This window comes from Leopardus geoffroyi, chromosome D4 (assembly GCF_018350155.1).
Source record: "Leopardus geoffroyi isolate Oge1 chromosome D4, O.geoffroyi_Oge1_pat1.0, whole genome shotgun sequence".
NCBI classification, from domain to species: domain Eukaryota; kingdom Metazoa; phylum Chordata; class Mammalia; order Carnivora; family Felidae; genus Leopardus; species Leopardus geoffroyi.
This window is the reverse complement of record NC_059342.1, coordinates 94310860-94331981: the sequence shown is the minus strand read 5'-3', so window position 1 is coordinate 94331981 and position 21122 is coordinate 94310860. Positions and strand designations below refer to the sequence as shown.

General features: G+C 52.3%; 1 protein-coding gene across 20 annotated transcripts in view; it reads right to left on the bottom strand.

Moving 5' to 3' along the window:
• Window positions 1–21122, bottom strand: part of CACNA1B (calcium voltage-gated channel subunit alpha1 B) — a 193118-nt gene that overhangs the window by 102392 nt on the left and 69604 nt on the right. For all 20 annotated transcript variants that reach the window (XM_045470209.1, XM_045470208.1, XM_045470226.1 and 17 more), the window contains 6 exons: window positions 20781–20893; window positions 16304–16416; window positions 13937–14068; window positions 13636–13708; window positions 3925–4042; window positions 821–888 (listed from right to left, as the gene is read on the bottom strand). In XM_045470209.1, the coding sequence (XP_045326165.1) occupies window positions 821–888; window positions 3925–4042; window positions 13636–13708; window positions 13937–14068; window positions 16304–16416; window positions 20781–20893 (617 nt within the window). The remainder of the gene's footprint in view (window positions 1–820; window positions 889–3924; window positions 4043–13635; window positions 13709–13936; window positions 14069–16303; window positions 16417–20780; window positions 20894–21122) is intronic.

The following is a 21122-nucleotide window of genomic DNA, read 5'->3' as shown; positions in this document are numbered from 1 at the left end:
CAGCCAAGATGGCAAGCACGTGGGGTTTCTGCAGCAGGGGAGCACTCCCCTCAGGTGGCCCAGCGAGGCAGCAGGACCCTCCTCCTGGGAGCCAGGGCTACACTGTCCACGGCTGTGAGGGTGAAGGTGACCAGGCAGGGGGCTGTGTCGTTGGGAAGGCAACCACAGGGGAAGCCATGTATAATCACACCCCCCACCAGGCTCAGGGACAAGAGGAGAGTATTAGATGCCACCCGCTAGGCACAGCCAGGAGAAGAGGCTGTCCCGCTGCGGCACAAACAAGCTGACAAGGGGGAGCAGCTGCTCCTCCAGGCTCCAGCCAGGCCTGGCATCTGAGGACAGAGCTGCCCGCTAACTGCCTGAGCTCAACCATGCACACTCCAGACTGGCCACAGAGGCCCCTCGCCTCCCAGGGACGAGCGCAGGGGCCTGGTGCAGCCTGCCCCTCACTTCTTAGAACTCTCTGGGCTGCATCTTCCATTCTTCATAACTCCCCCTGCCTTTCTGGCCATTTTTTCCAGGTCTCGGATTCTCCAGAAGCTGCCCTTGTGCTCATCTGCCTTCCTGGCACATCATCTCTCACGCTTCCTCAGCACCAACCGCCCCCCCCCCCCACCCACACACACACACATCTGAGTGGCAGCCTAACTTCTGCCCGTCTAGGACCTTGAGGAGATGCCCGTGGAGGGTGGTTACATGGGTCCTTAACCCTGGACTGGCCCTTGTCGTGGCTCTCTGGACTCATCCAGAGTCACACACACTGCCCCGCCTGCCCCTCCCTGCCCGTCCTGGGCTGCAGGTGGTGCCCCTACCCACGCACCTTGGTCAGCTCCTGAGCGTTGGCGAGGTTGTCCACGGCGATGGCCAGGAAGACATTCAGCAGAGTGTCTGGTTGGCTCCAGCTAAGGAAAGGAACCCTTCTGCCCCCCCCCACCCACCCACCCACCCAAGTCTCCCACAGTCATGCTGCAGCTTGCCCCATGGAGAACAGGGTTCCTCATCTCCCCAGATCCTCTGTGACTATATACCTCTCAAGTCCCCTTGTTCCTCTGTCCCCTGTTGCCCTCAGACACAGACTAGCCACGCCGCCTGGTCTGCCCATCCTTCTTTCCCTCAGTCTCGTATCAACTCCCCATAATGGCCACACAAACTCCTTCCCCAACCCCATTCTTCAGGCCCGACTCTCCAGCCCCAAAGCTCAGAGGCTGTGTTGGATTAATTTGGACTGCCTACCTCTATCCCCACCTCCCCCAAGTTTCTGGCCAATGTGAGAGGCCTCCCAACCAACACCTCCTGCTTTCACATGGGCCCCATCACCTTTGGGTCCTGGGAGCAGACACCACCTAAGACAGACCATAAACATGCATATCCGGCCGTGACCAGTGCTTTCAGTTCCTAGGCTAGGCTTAGGACACCTGCTCAGTGTTGTTTTCTCCCTTCCTTTTTCAAAGTGAAGTCCTGGGGCCCTCTGTTTCAAGGTGCCCTCCTGCTAGAGTGGCAAAAACAACACCCAAGTCATGCTGATGGCAGACAACACGAGCACCCCCCACCCCTCACCTCACTGAGCCCTTCCAGGAGCACCATGACAAGGCTACTACAATCCCCTTTTAGAAATGAGCAAGCAAAGGCCACAGAGGGTAAGTACCCCACCCAGGATCCCACAGCCAGGAGGGGTCCAAGTGGCCCAGACGGGGGCCTGTGGCCGGCAGCTACCTCTCTGCACCGCCCTCCTCCAGTCTGTCCAGATCAGGCCACTAGCGTGAGTCACTTCAATTTTCCTGGGGCTGGAGCTGCCTCTTCCCACAAGCTCCTCCCCGTGCACCTCAGAGCAGCGCCTCCCCAGAACCATCCCCTGCCCGCACTCTGTGCTGTGCCTCAGGCCCTCCCTGGGCCTTCCCCCGCTGCCGTCCCCAGTTAATTTCATTCCTCGGCACTGCTGACGTTTGGAGCCAGGCAACCCTTTGCGGTGGGATGTTGAACAGCATCCCTGGCCTGTGTGCACCAGATGCAGCAGCCCCTCAGCCCAGTCATGACACCCAAACCATCTCAGACACTGCCAGTGTCCTCTGGGGGCGAAGTCACCCCAGCCAGGGCCCTGTGTCCCCTACACCGAGCTCTTCCACCACAGGCCTGGGGATTCACCCCTCGGCCCAGGCTGCGGCTAATCCCGCCAGTGTGAGGCCTGAGGAGCAGCCGGCTTTGTATGAGGCCGACAGCGACGACTGATGCTGGTCAGGCCCCAGTCTGGCAGGGAGGCCCCCCATATGCCAGGGCACTGCCTCATTGGCAAGGCCGCTCAGGGCTCCAGCAGAGACCAGAGGACAGGACACCGAGGCCAGGGGCCGCTTCCCCACACTAACCACAGCCACGGACACTCTCAGAGGACTTCCCACACCTGAAGAGCGGGACTAAGGTCATGCCCTGGCACCTGAGGCCCAGCAAGAGGGGCACACAGGGGCAGCAGGAAAGATTCCCAGTGGCTAGCACGAGGCCTGACCGCACAGGGTCAGAATTAGCTGTGAAGGGCTTCAGGCCGCTGCTCAGTCTTGGGGGCTGTGGGCACCTCTTTCTGGACAGAAGTTATTCCCCACCCCCACCCTCACCCCCCCCCCCCCATTTGAAGCCAACACTTCAGGCTCCTCCCCTCTCTGACAACCATGGCTGCCATTTACAGCTCTCCTCTCAGCCAGCCCCCGGCCCCCCCTGTCTGCTAAACACCGAAACAAGCACGGGCCCTCCTGAGCACCCTGGATCCTCCTTCCCAGGCCTTGTGCTCAGGCTCCCGGGGGGGCGGGGCGGGGCTCCCCACCCTGGGGTCCAGGACCTGAGCCGTGAACGACACAGGGCTGACAGGTGGTACAATCCTGCTGGGTGTGCAGCAGGAGAGACAGTCCGATGGAGGCAGAGAGAAATAAGGTCTGGAATGTCATAGGTCACAGGCTGGCATGACGGCCAGCACGCCAGGGGCAAGGAGGGACAAACGGGGTCAAGTGCCCAGGTGTGCGGGTGAGGAGACAAGGCGGAGCCAGCAGGTCAGTCTGGGAGGAGACAACACACAGGCGTTTGTCGCCAGCTCAGATCTTTTTCCAGGCTCTGCAGGATATTTAATACAGCAGATCTCCAAGTGGGGTCCCCAGGCCGCAGTACCAACACCAGCACCCCCAGGGGAGTGTGTTAAAATGCACATTTGTGGGCTGGAACCTGAGCTTTAACTGTCCTTGGGGTTTCTGATATACAGAAGACTTGGAGAACCTGAGTGCCCCTGCTCAGCCTGAATTTATTGCCCCAGCAGTGGGGCCACATTCGCACCTCGCCTCTCCTGGCCCTGCCCCCTGCCTGCATCATGAGCCCAGCAGCCTCCTTCTCCCAGGTGACCTGCCTGAGGCAGAGCTGTCACCTGCGCTGGGCTCTCCTTGACCCCACAGACCGACCCCCCCCCCCACACACACACACACACGAGGTCCTAAAACACATGCTTGACTGGCACCCGCTACAGGAAAACTTGCCTTACATTTCTCTGCAGGTACTAGATTTTCAGCAGGGGAAAGTTTTTTAAAAGCCCAGTACCAAAACTTAATTACAGAATTAAACCGGGGGGGAAAAAAAACTACTGCCCTGTGTTCAAAGCCCACGTCTTCCCACAGCAACCCTCCCGAGCCTGCCACTGACCATACCAACGCCCTCTGGACACCATACGCACAGTTCATGCTTCCATCAACCTTGGCCCACAGCCTCCAGATCCCCCAAGCTCAGACTGCCTCAAGAGTATTCACTGTCTAGACTTAAGCCAGCTCCCCAGAAGGAGAAGCTCCATCATTCACACTCAACGAGAAGGCACCTCTCCTTTTCATGGCCAACACACCCCGCACACCCCCCAGGTTTCCTGGGCCCAGACCAAGCCCTAATGCACTGCAAGAAGGATACAATTTCCAAACAGCGTCAGGACAATGAAATAAAAAGAGGAGAACATGCCTTTGCTGACTCCACCTTGCGATTCGATCCCATGATACATCACTGCATTCCAGTCCTCTCCTGTTAGGATCTGTGGAGGGATAGTACCACAAGGCATGCCTACACGGCCACCTCCACCCATGTGCACGTGTGTGCGCACACTCAGAGTCAAGACATGGCTGTGTACACACGCACACGCACAGGTTTCTGGATGATGGGGTTTCTGTAGGTCAAGGTGGCCCACGGTCCTCCAGAAAAACTTCCAGAAAGACATGGCTGCTGAGCTAGGTCAAGCCTCAAAAGATGAATATGCTCTAGCATTTCCAAAAACAGAAAGGGGGTGGCAAGCAGAAGGAAAAGGCGAGCGAAGGCAAGGAAGAGAACAATAGCATAAGCTGGAGAACTGAGGCAGGGCCGAAGAGGCAGAACTCCCCACTCCCAGAGCCATGGAGGCCATGATTTTATAGATGATGTGACAGTGCGTCCAGCGGTGAGGGTAGCTAAATGCAATATTGCCCCATCAAGAACCATGTGTCTCTTAGCTACTATATTTTTGGAAAAGTACAAAAGCATCAAGTAACAGACATTCGTGTGTCCACCAATAAAAATGGACACTGCTGGGGGCACCTGGGGGTCTCAGTCGGTTGAGTGTCTGACTCCAGCTCAGGTCATGATCTCACAGGCTGTGAGTTGGAGCCCCGCGTCGGGTTCTGTGCTGACAGCTCAGAGCCTGGAGCCTGCTTTGGATTCTGTGTCTCCCCCTCTCTCTGCCCCTCCCCTGCTCACACTCTGTCCCTCTCTCTGTCAAAAATAAACATTAATTTAAAAAAAAAAAATAGACACTGCTCAATCTGTCCCACTGGCATCGCTGCCCACAATCACTCCTGACAGACGACCCCACTCACACACTGGTGAGGAACCGTGTCAATAGAGTTCTACCCACGTGACATGCATGTATCTATAAATAAAACGTGCCATGTGTGTTTTAAACACACACAGGAAGGTATCATACTACACACATCATTCTTCAACTTGCTGTCCCCATCCAATATATCTTTGAAGTTTATCCATGTGATACACACATGTCCACTTACTCATGTCCCCTACTGTGACCCTTCAGGCATCCACCCACATGCCTCCTGACCACACCTTAGCTGTTTCCAGTGTTTTGCTACAGAGTTTCACTGTAAACGCTGCAAACTAGGACCACCAGGCAGCCGGTCATGCCAGCCTCTGACTTTACGAGGGTTCCAGATCGCTTACTCTAAATTACATCTGTAGTGGACACAGTTCCCATCTGAGGGGTGAGAAGGCGAGCTGATCAGGCGTCATCTTCTGGGGCCTCCCCCGCGGTCTCAGGTTTCGGACACCCCGTCTTCCCCACACGGACTGTGACATTTGCGTGCGTGTCCTTGCACATACTAGCCCTCTGTCTGCAGGAGCTACTGGAAATGTTCTCAGTTCCTTTCTGTCTTATGACAGAGGGCAATGCAGCCAAATGCGTCACTGTTTCCTTCGTGCTTTCTGCTTTCTGAACCTCATTTAAGAAATTCCTCTCCATCCGAAGGCCATAAAGAGAGTCTCCTACATTTCCTTCAAGTCATTTTAAAGTTTGATTTTTCAGTTAGGGTTCTAATCCAACTGGAGTTTGTGGTAACTGCTCTGTGGATGCGTGGGGATGAAGATCTACATTTTTCCCCAGTGGAAAGCCACTTTTCACAGACCCACTTTTTAAAATATCCTTTCCCCTTTGAGGTATAACGCCGTCCTCCTCCTAAGACCGGCTTCCTACCTGGGCATGTTTCCGGGTTCTCTGGTCTGGTCTTCTGGTATTTTGCCTATGGACCTCATGATGCTCCCCACTGTCGCTTCGTAAAAACTCTTGACATGTGGCGAGGCAAATCCCTCCTTCCTGAATTGTCTTGGCCATTCTTGGACATTGGCTCTTCCACATTATCAATATGCTGAATTCCAAAGACAGTCCTGTTGGAATTTGCATCAGGACTACACTGAATTCATAGCTTGAACTAGGAGAACAGATACCTTTACCACGTTAAGGCCTCCTCATTATAAATATACTTCCTGAATACCAGATCTGTAGGTCCTTTAATAACAAGTTATAATTTCACCCATAAAAGTCTTGCATTCTGTTTGCAGATTTCTGGGTGCCTTACAGCTTTTGTTGCCTCTGTGAATGAAATCTTTCATTTTAATTAAATTTTCTAGTTGAATGATCAGATCATATAGGAAAGCTCTATTTTTGTATATTGGTCTTGTGCTAAGCAACACAAATGAATTTTATGCACTTGGCAGGACTCACCTTATAACCTGCCAGGCTCAGGGCAGGAAAAGAGCTCTACAGACCCCTTTTCTTTAATGGTTATAAAATTATCCAGGTTTTTCATTTCTTCTTAAGCCAATTTAAATCTTTGATATTTTCCTATAAAACTGCATGTTTCATCTTAGTTTTCAAATGTCTTGCCTAATATTCTTTCGAATTTAAAAAAAAAAAATGTCTCCCTTTCCTGTAGTTACACCTCCTTTATGGGCTATTACTTTTTATTTGTGTTTTTTTTTCCTTGATCAGTCTTGCTACAGTGTCATCTACTTTATTAGTCTTCTTGAGAACAAGCTTTTTATGATTTTGTTTTCTTGATGTTTTAGTTTTGTGTCACTAACGTCTGCTTATTAACCATTTTTTCCTGCTTTCAATCTTTTTTTGGTTTTACTCTGTTCTCTTTTCTAGGGTTTGTTTTTTGTTTTTGTTTTTTTTTAGCTTGCATAAAGACAATTTATTAACAGAAAACAATAATTTGAGGAATCCTGTTCACAAACGGCAATCACAGTGACCTGCTATAGGAGGGGATGGGGGTGACATCCCCAATCCGCCCAATCTTCATTCCTGAGGGGCAAGGGCTCTGAGGGCTGACTGGGCCCCATGTCCCAGGGTCTTGCTTTGATTTCCTCCTGCAGAGGAGGATGTGGACAGCAGTGACGCCCAGCTCCTTACACCTCTGGGCTACATCCCGGGCAGCCAACACGGCAGCGGAGGGAGAGGACTCAACTTGGTCTGCCTTCACCCTCATCCCGCCAGTCACGCGGCAGATGGCTTCCTTGCCAGAAAGACCGGTGACGTGGACAAAAGGGTCATCGAAGGAAGCAAAGATGTGGCACACACCACACACATTTTCTCCTTCAGCTACCTGAGGTCCAAGGCTGATGACCTGATCTTCCTTCTTTTCTTTCCCCTTGTAAGGTGCCATTTCTGTGCATCTCCTCTAGACCCCATCACTGGAGACTCTTTTCTGGGTTTTTAAGATGAGTATTTAGTTTATTTTCATTCTTTCTTTTATTTGTTATAAAAAAGGTTTTTTTAATGCTTATTTTTGAGAGAGAGAGACAGAGCGATAGAGTGTGAGCGGGGGAGGAACAGACAAAGGGGGAGGCACAGATTCCGAAGCAGGGTCCAGGCTCCGACCTGTCAGCACAGAGCCCGATGCAGGGCTTGAACCCACGAACCGTGAGATCATGGCCTGAGCCGAAGTCAGATGCTTAACCAACTGAGCCACCCAGGAGCCTCTCTTTTATTTTGATAATTGCATTTCACATTATACATTTTCCTCTAAGTATTGCTTCAGCTTCATCCCGTAAGCTTAGATATTATTGTTCATCTAAGTATTTCATAACATCCATTGTTGATGTTTTCTTTAACTTGGTCCGTCAGCTTTCAAATGTGGGGAAGATTTCAAATAACTTTCTACTAATGATTTCTATTTATTTAAATTATATCTAGAATGTGCCCCATCGGATAACAATTCTTCAGTATCTGTAGGAATTTCCTGGGTGACCTAACACGTGGTCAATTTCTGTAAATGCTCTATAACGACTGTTTGGTTTGTTATCTAGCAGCTGGGTGCAGGGTTCTATAGACGTCAACCGACGTGTTTTTCACGAGCTCTTCTGCATCGTTTCTAATCTTCTGTCAGCCTCATCCTATGGTTTGAAAGAAATGTATGATAAACCTCTTATAAGATGTGGACTTCCACGTACTTCTGTCAGTTTCTGCTCAGTGTATTTTTAGGCCGTGTTGGTAGGTCATGCAGATTCAGGATTGCTGTCTTCTTCTCGTCGTTATGTAATATACTTCTTTATTTTTACTAAGGCTTTTTTTCCCTTAACTTCTATTCTGGCTGATGTTAATATTACACCAGCTTTCTTTTGGTTAATGTCTACTTAGTTCATCTTTTTGTGTCCTTTTATTTTTTACTTATGTACTATTTCAAACGTTCAGAAAGGTATGATGAATAAATTTTAACAACCCTCCGTGTACCCACTCCCCGGCTTGAGAACTGAAGCATTCAAAGGGAGGTGGCACTCCTTGAGTGGAACCCCCTCCCCCCCTCCCATTCCCCCAGCCCAGCCCCCAGCGACACGGCACACCCTGAATCTGGTATTTATCATTCCCACACAAGCTTTTATACTTTCATGCATAGATGCCATAAGCAATGTTGTTTTGCATGTTTTCATCCTTATTTAAATAGTATCATATGTTGTGTATTATTCTGAATCTTATTCTTTTTTGCTTAATATTATACTTGCGAGATTCATCCATGTTAATACATTTAATTCTAGGTCATTCATTTTCCTGCTGTACAGATAACACAACACGCTTTTCTCATCGATTCTCCTGTTGATGAACTTTGTGGTGACTCCCAGTTGTTTGCTATTATAAATAACGTTGCTACAACGTCTCACAAGTGTCTCCTTGTGCAATTGGGTGGGAGACTTTCCAGAGCACAGACCCACAACAGGAACTACTCATATGTAAGTTCTAGTTATTAGATTTTATGAAATCACTTTCCAAAGTGGTTCCATCAGCCCAGCAACAGCATAAAGTCACCCGCATGTCTCCACATCTTCTCTAAACCTGGTATTATTGGGTTTAATTTCTGCTACACTGACAGACAGGCAGGCTATCTCAAGATGGGTTGAATTTGCATCTCCCTGACTACTAGGAACGCTGGTAATAGTCCTTACAGGCTCATTCATCAGCCCAACATCCTCTCCTGTGAGATGCTTGGTTACACTCTGCTTTTCCCACTACATTATTTGTCTTTTCTTTTCGATTTGTGGAAGTTCTTGATATATTCTGGACACTAACCCTTCAAGGGCTATTTGCTAATACTGTGAAAATGTCTTCTCCAAGTTTATGACATTAAGAACATTTTTTTCAATGTTTATTTATTTTTGAAAGACAGAGAGAGAGAGAGAGAGAGTGTGTGTGTGTGTGAGAGAGAGAGAGAGAGAGAGAGAGAGAGCAGGGGAGGGGCAGAGAGAGAGACAGGGAGACACAGAATCGGAAGCAGGCTCCAGGGTCTGAGCTGTCAGCACAGAGCCCAATGCAGGACTCGAACCTACGAACCGCGAGATCATGACCCGAGCCAAAGGTGGATGCTTAACTAACTGAGCCACACAGATGCCCCAAGTTTATGACTTTTAAAAACCTTTTGTAGGGGCGCCTGGGTGGCGCAGTCGGTTAAGCGTCCGACTTCAGCCAGGTCACGATCTCGCGGTCCGTGAGTTCGAGCCCCGCGTCAGGCTCTGGGCTGATGGCTCAGAGCCTGGAGCCTGTTTCCGATTCTGTGTCTCCCTCTCTCTCTGCCCCTCCCCCGTTCATGCTCTGTCTCTCTCTGTCCCAAAAATAAATAAACGTTGAAAAAAAAAATTAAAAAAAAAAAAAAAACCTTTTGTAGAGTATCTTTTGATGCACAGAAATTTCTATTTTAGTAGTCAAATTTGTCAAACTCTTCCTTTATGATCTGTGCTTCTTCAATCTTAGGAAGGATTTCCCCTGCCTTGAGTTTAGTACCATTACACTCCTCTATGTACTGCTAAAGTTTCAAATTTGCTTTTCACATTTAGGTCTTAATCTATCCAAACTGATTTCAAATCTGGTGCAAAGTAGGAATCCAATTGCGTGTTTTGCTCTATGGATAACCAAATTATCCCATACTGTCAGCAATTACAACACTCAAGTTTTCTGTATATATAAATATTCCAGCTGTGACCATTCTTTCTTCCTTGCCAATCCAGAGAAATTGTTTCACATTTTCTTGTTCTACTGCACTACGACCACTGGTACCAGCATAATCTGCTAAGAGTTTGTACTCGAAAGGAATGTTGGGTTTTATCATGTGATTCCATTTTTTTAGAAAAAGTGTATTTCAGACACACACAGAGTATGATGCATCCACACGGTCTCAACAGTGAACCAATCTCCCCATCTTGCTTCTCTGTTCTCTCACTCTGTGCCATGCTCTTGTTGGCTTCAGGTGTTTTTCTGATCACACAGGGTTTTTTACTCCTTTAATCGGCAAAGATGATGAATTCCATTAATAGACTTTCTAATGTTGAGTCATCTTGTATTTCTGGATTAACTCAAGTTGATCATAATGATAATCTGTAAGCAAATCTAGATTTGATTAGTCATTGTTTCCCTTCTCTCTCTGGGTTTGTGATCACAGCCTATATTTTTATTTTAGTACGATCCTTATCTAGTCGTGTCACCAGCAAGACCCCCACTGGCCGCCCTTCTTCTTCACACGAACGTTAGCCTTAACTTTTCAGAGGCAAATAACGGGAAGAGCTCAGCCAGCCTGGACCAGCTTGAGCTCAGTCACGAACTCCCACCTCGGCAGGCGGTTGCCTTTATCCCTTTACCTCTTTCTAATGTGAAAATCTCCTTCCGAGGTGGAGCACAACTCTCACTAGCATAGCAGATGATGCGTGTACAGGCATGTTTCCTGAGCGTGCATGAGTGACCATATACCCACCTCTATATATGTTGACAAAAGCTCCCCTTCCTGAATATTCCTATCAAAGGAACACACTCACCCCACATGGGGGGTCATGGCTTTGGAAGTTATTCCCCATGATCTCCTTACTTACCGCAAATAAAAGTTTCCTTTGTGTGACAACTCCCCCTGCCTGTAGTCTCTGCCTGTAACTCATCATAAAGCAAATTCACATTAATTCGGTCATGGTTTTTTATATCAAGGTTATTCTAGTCTCATAAGATGAGCTCGGTGCCTTCCTTTTTATCTTCTCTGGAGTCATGTGTATAAAACTGGAATAATGTCTTCCTTAAATATTTAGTAGAATTCACTCATAAAATTAGAACATGGTGGCTTAGGGGGGTAGGCTTTTAATTATTCAACTTCTGAAACAGTTCAGATTTTTAAATTCTTCTTGGTGAGTATAATGTTCTTTTTTTCTTCCAAGTCACTGGCTTTACTAAATATATACATGTCTGCAGTGCTTTCGGCAATCGGGGGGTTAGTGACTCTCCGTATTAGCATCTGAACGTTCCAGTGCTAGCTCACACTTGAACCTCGGCTCTCTGGGTTGGCATTCCAGGCTGACAGGTGCTGTTCCTCAGTATTTCAAAGTTACTCCCCCAACCTTCTGCCATCAGGCTGTCCTTCTTCTGTAGCGAATCTCTTTCTAGAGTCGTTTTTAAGATTTCCTCTTTAACACAACATGTCTAAGCTTGCCATGACTTCCGCTCACCCTGCTCAGCTCTCTGAACACACACGCTCTAGGACTCGGCTGGAACCACACTGCTGTCGGCTCTCTCACCCGACGTGGTGCAGCTGGCTCAGTTCCTCCACATCTTCCGGCTCACCCGTCCTTTCTTGGGTCATATCCAGTGTATAGTTTACCTTTTGGGTTTTTTTTTTAATTTATTTAAATAGCTATCTGTTGCATTCCTAGGATTTCAGCTTAGTTCTTTTTTGTATTAACCTGTTCTTGGTTCTTAGGTACTTTTTGTTTTAATTTTGTGTTATGTGTTACGAGCTCTTGCTCTAACACTCTACAGGGCTCAAGCACATTGGGCACAAAGTCGCCTGCATTTCTTCTGCTATTCCTGTCTTGTCAGCAGTGAGCTCACCTTCCAACTGCAGATGTTGCCAGCCCTCTTCTGTAGGGTCAGCTTCACCAGGGTTCAGCCTACAGGTTCACCACGAGGCCACGTGCTCTCCCTCTGCCCTCCAGCCCCATTCAGAAGCAGGAGCTCCCATCTTAGGGTCTCAGGCCCCCGTCCAGCACCATCCATGGAAGACACAGGCCTGGCCTGGCCCGTTGTCTGCCCTTGAGATCTTCTCAGACTCCTCTGGCCATATTTGCTCTCTCCCAGCTCTGGTCCTCTGCCCCTCAAAGGGCCACACACCAAGTGCCACATGGATGCTTCTGACACCGAGCCCGCCTGCCTCGCACAGACCACATTCCGGGCGCCCGGGTCTCTTCACCTCTCATCAATGTTCCACTTCCAGCCCACAGTTTGTTTTCTGCGTGGCTGGGTCCTTTTCATTTCTAGATGTATCTATTAGCTTACTGCTGTGTTCAGACGAGAGGGGGTCTAAGGTCTAAACCAGAGCCATCTTTTCCCCTAGCTTTGACCTCCTCTTCCCCTCTATCCCACACCAGCACCATGAGCCTCATTCAGCTCCTTTCTGTTCTGTTGCAATAAACCGAACAAAGCAGAGCCCTGTCAATCACATCACCTCCCTGCTTTGGGAGCCCCTGTGCCACCTCCTGCTAGCCAAAGCCTCTGGGCCTGGCAAGGAAGGCCCACCCAACCTGGCCTCTGCCAGCCCCAGTCCTTCTGCCACAAACCTTGTGCCTTCGCTGCCCCCAGCCTCCACTTCCTGCTACTGTGTCTGGAACACACTCCTGCCAATTCGCCTTGCCTGCCTTTCAAGATCCCACTGGGCAGCCCTAGTGACGCACAGGAGGAAGACACTCCTTCCTATCACTGAGCAGATCACACTGTGCAGGAAAGGTCATGACCACCCGCTGCTAGAGGCCATAATCTGGAGACCAAGGGTAGCCCCAGAGACCAAGGGTCCAAGCTGAGCCCCTGGCCTGAGCACACATGGCCTTTTGGGCTTCCCTAAGAGTCATCATGGGCAAAACAATAACCCATCCCACCCTGCTCAATCACAGGCATGGTGTCCAAGGAGGTTCATACGACAGAGACATTTGGCATCCTCCTACAGGTGAGGACAGCCACAGGGGCATCAGGGCTGCCAAAGCCCTGCAAGGGGAAAAAGTGCTAAACCCTTCAAAAGGGAACCCTCTGAGAGGGCAGAGATCACCTGAGTTGATGCAAGGTTTGCATCACAGAGGACATGGCCCAAGAGCCTGAGCTTCTCAAGGAGTCATGGTGATCAAGTTGTCCAGACATAAAAAAGAACTGAAGGGTCACCGGACCTGACATACAGGAGGGAGAAGCTTAGGTAGTGCTTTGCTGTTTTATTCTCAAAGGGTCAAAGACAGCCTTGACTCCAGGTCCTGGTGCTGAGACATAAGTTGGTGGCTTGAAGTCCAATGGCCACTAGACAGTTGGGTCCCCCAGGGACCTACACATGCTTGTTGGGACAGCATCACAGCACCCAGCTTCCCTCCAGAACTAGTTCCTAGATCTGGTGGCAGGGACCCAGGGACTGGAGGCCTACACGCTGGAGACCTCCCTATGCTCATCTCCTGCTTGTTCTCTTCTATTTTCTGGAAAGTTCTATCTGAAATGTTGGCTGTTCAGGTTGTGCTGAGGCACCAGCAAGGGGCTGACAGGGAAGGCTGCCTTCCCAGCACCTGGAGAGCTGAGGGAACCAGAAGCCTTACCTGGAAGACGGTAAGGATGGCCGCGGGGAAGGTGTCAAAGTTGGTTGTCGGGGTCTCATCTTGAAAGTTGAACCTGAGGAAAATAAGAAGTCTTGGGAGGAGGCAGCCTCATCAGATCCAGGGGCACTCTGGCATGCCATGCTGTCCCAGGCTGTGAATGGGCCGTGTGCTTGGAGCCACTGTCTTCCTGGGGGACCTCCAGGTGGAAGACAGGTGGAGGGGCCTGGGCAACACGTCAGCGCTCAGCTCTGCCTCCCCAGCGGGGGCCCCCAGCCTCATACGCCCCCTAGGACCCACTTACTGTCCCCCGAACAGCTGCATGCCCAGCAGGGCAAAGACCACGATGAACAGGAACAGCAGGAAAAGGAGGCTGATGATAGACTTCATGGAGTTGAGCAGAGACACCACCAGGTTCCGCAGGGAGCTCCAGTACCTGTCGGGGCACATGGGGTCTGTCTGCACCTGGCCATGTCCACCGAGGCCCGACCCTCACGCTGATGCCACGCTCTGGACTCTCACTGTCACACCTGCGGCTTCCAAGACCTTCTAAACTCCAAGGGCCCCACACCTGGATGGGCAGCGAGAGCTCTTCTCTAGAGTTCCAGATTCCTCCACAAGGGGCTCCAGGGGGAAGGTGAAGAGCCCGTGTCCAGTGCTGGACTCACTGTCATCTCTCAAACCTGCCCTTGTCACTTTGCCCAGCAGAACGGTGTCCGACCTCTCTCCACCCCTCAACACCCAGGCAGCCTCCGGGTGTCTGAGCGGGGGCTCAGACCACAAGCCAAGAATGAGCCACACCAGAACATAATCAGCCCCCTGGCCTGCACCGAGCAGGTCCTCAGCGCTGTGATGGGTGGTGTAAGCCGGGTGCCAATGCCCCCCTCAATGCCCTCTCACCAAGGGTCTGGGACACAGCATGCGGTAGGGGAGCGGCACTGCGAGACCATTTCCTGGCATCCCACAATGCCCACCCCTCCGTCGCACTCTTCATATGCTCCTGGAGGTCAGAGACCATGTCCCTCTCATTCAACTGGACCCAGGCACACAGGCCCCAGTGAAATCTGCTGGTGGCCTGGCTGTTGACAGCTCACTCACTGAGTGACTGGGAGTCCAACCCCACGCCAGCATCTGGAGAGCTCCTCCCCAGGAGAGGCCAGGACACATGGCCTCCAGCCACTGGAGACATGCCACATGCCTCTGTGCCTCTGCACATGCCGTTCCACCACCCTGGAAAGGTGGGGATGGCAGGACAGACATCAGTCACCTGTGCGCACCCTGCCCCTGGGCGTCCCTGGGCCCTCAATGGTGCCAATGTCACAGAGGCTCATTTGTCTTTCATGAATTCTTTTAGGGCACTCAAGGGTCCACAGAAGATGGGCTGGAAGACTCTGGAAAAGCCGGCCCACCTCAGGACAGGGGCCATCTGCTTTCCAGAAGGAAGTGGAGCCCCTAAGACACCAGGCCCCTCAGCCAAGGTGAAGGCAGACCTCGTGGTCACCTCCCAGAGCGATGCACATGGAAGCAACAGAGGACGGACACCAGACCGCACGAGGCATCCAGTGGCATTTGGGGACCCAGCTAGGCCAAGCTCTTGCCCAAAACTCTCCTGCAGTGACACCATCGTGTCCTCAAGTGGTCTTAGGTTTGGATTTGAAACAGACTGGAAAAGACCAAAAGAACTCCCATCTACCCTGGGGAGATCAGTGGGGTCCTGAGAGGCCACTGGAGGGGTGACCTAGAGCCCAGGCTGCGGGGGACACTGCACGGAAATCCATGCTGGAGCATGTGTGGGCTACATACTGATGGCACAGGAGTCCAGAAACTCTGGGTAGATGAGGTCCCTGCCGTGCTGTGTGGCCACAGTTAAGACCAGCTGAGGGCACGGCAGCCTTTGCTGTTGGAAAGACAGCTGTGGGTGAGGTGTTCCCCGTCTTCCCACCACTAGAACCCTGGCACAGAGGCCCAGCACTCAATAACTACATCACACCTCCGCATGGGCCCCACCCCCTCAGAGACAAAATGCAGCAAGTCGCGTCCAGGGTTACATAAAGAACCAAGTGGAATAGAACTGAACACACAGGCCTGTCACTGTCCTCTTGCCACAGCCTAAACAGGGCAAAGTCAGGCACACGGTGGAGAAAGCAGGCCTGGGAACGGGAGCCGTGTGGGAACCAGGGGTTCAAGTCGCAAGGTCAAAGTCAGCTGAGGCCTCCCTCCCTCTCTGGGGGCTGCAGGGAAGGTGGGCAGATTTGGGGCCAGGATGATTAAAAAAAAAAAAAAAAAAAACTTCCATCTGATGGCTTCTATTTCCTCTTTAACTAGGAAGCAAAGTAACACTTTGAAGGTTGAAAGATGGGACTCTGGTTTCAAAAGAGGGGACGGTATGAAACTGTGAGGAGCAGGCTAACTAGGAATCCTGCCAGCAAGTCAGGAACAACCCTGAGGACAGACAGGCCCCCAGGGCCAAGACACAGCCATGCTGGGCAGGTGTTTTATACCCATCTTTTGTATTGAAACCATTATTATAAGCACAAAAAGAGGGTCCAGACGGCTGAGTTCAAAGCCAGCACCATGAATTCCTAGGAACAAGCATGCTGTGTCGACCAGTCTCACACGTGACCTGCATTCCCCGTCCCCACCTCCACCCAGGAGCACACAGGTGACATACTTTGTGACTTTGAAGATCCGCAGCAACCGGAGTGCCCGCAGCACGCTGATCCCGAAGGAGGTTCCCGGCTTGATGGCGGCCCAGACCACTTCAAAGATGCTCCCCACAATGACCTGTGGTGCAGACGGGGTCGGCCTCAGGCACACGCACACGAGTGTCACGCACGGGCGCTCCTGTGCGGGCAAGCGTCTCCGCGTGTGTGCGGCGGGATCACTCCCAGCATCCGCAGCACAAGGTACACGCCTCACGCTGAGCTCCTGCGCCCACCAGTCCTGGTGCTCACCTGCGCCCCAACGTGCCCACCCCGTGCATACCAGGGGGACACAGGGTGTAGAGGGAGGGCAGGCCGACTGGTTTCCTGACCAACCCCGCATCAGATCAGCCTGACGTCCACGTTCTCCCAGGCACCGAGAACCTGGTGACTGTGCCAGGACCAGGGCCCTGAGGCATGACTGGAGACTCCTGTACAGTTTAACGCGGTCCACTAACCCGTACGTCTGTGCTGGCAGGTGCACAAGCCGTGGGCCATCCCAAACGCACAGCCGTCCTCTGCATCTCTCTCACGTCGAACACAAACGCATGGGTCAGAGAACGTCCAGGGAGCCCGACGCCTACAGGCCTGCTGTGGCGCTGGCAGCACTACAGTGGGACCAGCTTGCCACCACCTGTCCCCGGCGACCCTGAGCACCTCTACCAATCTTTCACAGCACACACGCAGCCTCCAGATGTTTGTCTGGGGCTGGTGGGCACCGTTTCCCAAAGCTACGTTCTTATTGCCAGTCTTCCAGCACTTCCGTCTTCCCTTAACCCTCAGAATTTGTTCCCATTCGTTCTTGATGCAGGTGGCCCCTGAGATGGCCCACAGTGATTCCCCACTACTTGGTGTCTCCCCCAACCTTGAATATCCTTGTCCCCTCAAGGGTGGGTTGGACCTAGTGACGCACTTTGAGCAAAGAGAGTGTGACAGAAGTGACGGGCTGTCACCTCTGAGATTCGGTTCCAAAGACTGGCTTCCTTCTCCATGCTCTCAGCTCTGCTGCGGGCAGCCAGCTGCCGTGTTGTGGGACATGAGGAGAGGCCCCCGTGACCAGGAACTGAGGCCTGGCGGCCATGAGCGAGAGCTTAGGCATGAGCTCCCAGCCTCCAAAGAGCCTGTGGTGACTGCAGCCTCGTGGCAGAGTGACAGCTGGGGGGCCCCAGTCAAGTGGCACCTGACTCCCGACCCACCGGGAGTCGGTGACTCCCGACCCACCAAGATGAGAGATAACAAGTGTTTGTTGTTTTAAGCCTCTAAGCTTTGGGGCGACTTGTTACACACCGAGAAAAACCAATACGCGTTTTGGAGACAGAAGCGGAGCACGCTCTACAATAAGCCCTACGATGTGGGCGGGGTTTTGGAGCCAGAGAATGGGCCCTGAGCAGCACGTCAGCGAGAGCCCACAGCGCCCTCAACACACTACCCACGGGTCCTGGACAGCGAGGGAGTGTGAACGCTTCACACAGGTGTCTGGGGGACAGCGAGGACATTGGCAAGAAACTACAGGGAGCCCTGGCGTGCACTGCCAGGAAGTTCGGCCTCTCGGTCGCCCGCGGTTATGTGAAAAGGCGAAAGCGAGCCATGTGAACCGGGAGGCCTCCGAGGCGTCTGCAGGGGCTGCCGGGGTCTTCTTGCTGCACAGTCAGGGTGGGAAGAGAGAGACGCAGAGGGAAGTGCCGTCCTCCAGAACGTGCCCGCTTTGGAAATGCTCCCCTTCTCCAGACAGCAAATAGTGCCACATTAGGAAACGGCACAGTGCAAAGAAACAGCCAGGGCAGGGGCACGGCTGTGGCACTGCGGGAGCCTGAGAGCCCCGTCCAGTCCCATGTGAAGCCCCACGGAGATAGAGGTGAACCTCGCACGTCAGCCCACTGAGCGGCAAGCCTTCCGGGGCCCAAATGTGCCCCGGTCTCGGTCCGCTCAGCACGGGCACCCAGTGGGGAAGGGCCGATCGCTAGCGTAGGGACAGCTTTTGTCAAATGGGGTGAATTCCAGGAAGACTCATGACATACACACGATGCTCTGAGAAGACTTAGTTATGCAGGAACATCACCAGCTTGGGTTGAAAGAGACGGAGACAGTACAAGACAAAAAATAGGCCTTTGGATTCCCAAAATTCTACTGGTAGGAAGCAGGCTGAGAGAACTGTCTAGCTGAAAACATATGTTATCTTTTCTGCAACAAGAAAGGTGACACAGAGGCTAAAACAAAAAGCCCAAGGGGCTTCCTAGCCCCTAAGAACTTATCCTGGTGTCTCCAAACTTTCCCAGCAGGATTCCAGAACTTCTATGGGCCAGGGACTCCCTGTGCACCCTGCTGTCCCCTCTGAACATGACTGTCTACGGCAGGCACCCAAGTCCATCCCACCACCATGTGGGTGATACCTCGTCTCTTTAGTTCACCAGATCCACGGGTGGAGAGGGACCGAGCAGCTGTCCTTGAGGAGCCACCCCGGCCTGATTTGGGCGATGAGGCCCTAGACTCTGAGCTGGCGCCGTGATGGGATGTGGCTGGGGAAGCAGGAGGAGGTGGCTGTATCTGCACTAGGAAAGACAGAATCACTGGGAGCCAGATGGTGGACTGTGGCAGGCAGCCTCTAAGATGGCCCCCAGTGACACTTGCCTCCTGGGTTTCACGTCCCTGGGTAATATCCCCCACCCCTGTTAAATGTGGGCTGGGCCAAGTGACCCACTCCTAACAAATAAAATATGGCAAAACTGATGGGTCATCTCTCTGAGACTGGGTTCCTGTGTTTTCTGTCTTGGGTACTCTCAGTCTCTCTGTCAGGTCACAAGCTGCCGTGTCGTCAGGACACTCAAGCAGCATCGGGAGACATTCATGAGACCGAGATTGAGGCCTGCCACCAACCATGTGAGCGAGCTTGGAGGCCGGCCGTCCGAGTCCTGTCCTGTCAACAGCCACGTGATGAGCCTAAATGCAAATTCTCCAGTCCTCATCCAGGCTTGAAATGACCGCATCCCAGCTGTCAGCGGGACTGTGTCCTCCTTGAGAGACCCTGGGCCACAGGCATCCAGTCAAGCCAGACCTGGACTCCTGATCTGGTAAACTGTGACCCAGTAGACACGCCATATGCTGCTAAACTTTGGAATAATCTGTCAGCTTATGCGGAAGTCATTCCATGTCCTGGGATCCAGTTAGTTCAAACCAGAAGACACAAACACATTTACAAGTTTAAGGACAAGTTTAAGGGTTCTCTGAAAGCTCTTCAGCTCTTTGGATCTCCTCTGGCCTATTATGCACTACAGCCTTTCCCTGTAACTAAGAAGGCAAAGGACAAGAAGGCGTGTCTCAGAAACGCAGGTGTCCATGCCTCAAAGCACGCCCTGGGCAGCCACCACCCCTCCTTCCCCACAGAGATCAGGCAGCCTTGCGTGGTGTAAACCCGCTGCTCCAGGGCCAGAACTCCTGGGTCCACGCTGCCTCCCCCACAAAGTAGCTGGGCAGCCTTGGGCCAGGCACACCACCTCTCCAGTTACTCATCTACAAAGTGGGAGTCCTTGCGAAGGTTTAACAAAGCCGTGGACACAATGTTCCATCAACTCCACTGACAGAAAAAGTCAAAGTCACACTGAATTTTCAAGTTGAAGTTTTACTTCTGCCTACGTTTAGGGCCCCCCCCCACCCCCACCCCCCCCCCCCCGCCAGCTCCTGAGAACTCTGCAGAGGTGTGAGTGAGCCTGCCTCGCTCGGGGAGGGCATTGCCACATCTCACTGACAACCTCTAGCGGGTCAGAACGCCTCCCTGGGCTCTGGGCTCAGCACCAGAGAGATGCTCTGCTGGCCTGGGAAGGCCTGTGCCACTTCCTGGGCTCTGTCCCAGTGAGTCTTGGGAACACCTGCCTTCGAAACTTCCCTGACCTACAGAGATTGGTGAAGGGACCCAGGCCGGGCCCACGAGGAGGGCTGGACCATCGTGGCTTGTCAGTCCTCCCCTGAATCATGTGCCAAGCTGCCCACAGCCAGATCTGTAGGACAGTAAAGACTCAGGATCACAGTCCCCTTGAGCTCTGTTGGGGACACTGTCCCACCCTCCATGGGACAGCAGCACATTTAAAAGGCTGCTGTACCAGGCACACAGAGGGTCACAGCACCTCCAGTGATCTTAAGATCCTACAGACAGGGTTGGGGATGGGAAGCAGGATGTCGTACAGGTGGGGAATAGACTGTGGCTGGAACCCCCATAAGTCAGGGCCCGAAAAGGACAGGCCTCCCCTCTGTCAAAGGCCCCTCACCGTCTACAGGAAGCCTTTTTGACCCACACAGGGTCACAGTACCCTCAACCACCTGGGCCCTGCTGCACAGACCCCAGCTCACACTGGGTACAGCTTAGTGGGAGGGGGCCGTGTGCACTCTCAAGCAAGGATACAGCTCGACCCTCCTGGACCCCTAGCCGGCATCTCTGGTGAGGATCTTACTCACCCCAAAGTCGAAGCAGTTGAATGAGGACCGGAAGTAGCTTCTGGGCCCCAGGCCATACATCTTCAGGGACATCTCTGTGAGGAAGAGACCCAGGAAAACAAACTCTGCAAAGTCTAGGAGAAGCCGGAGAAGAGGGGGATTAGCTCTCAGCCTCTTCCCACCTGGCTCCAGCCCAGACTGGAGGACAAGACCTCTGGGCCTTTCCAGGATTGAGCCCTGCAGGCCTGGTCTGTGGCCCCCGAGCTCAGAAATCTCAGCCCAGGACAGGAATAACAAATAGACTGGGATTGGAAGGGGCACAAAGAGAGGCTTCTTTCGCTTTGAAATAGGATGCGTGCCCAG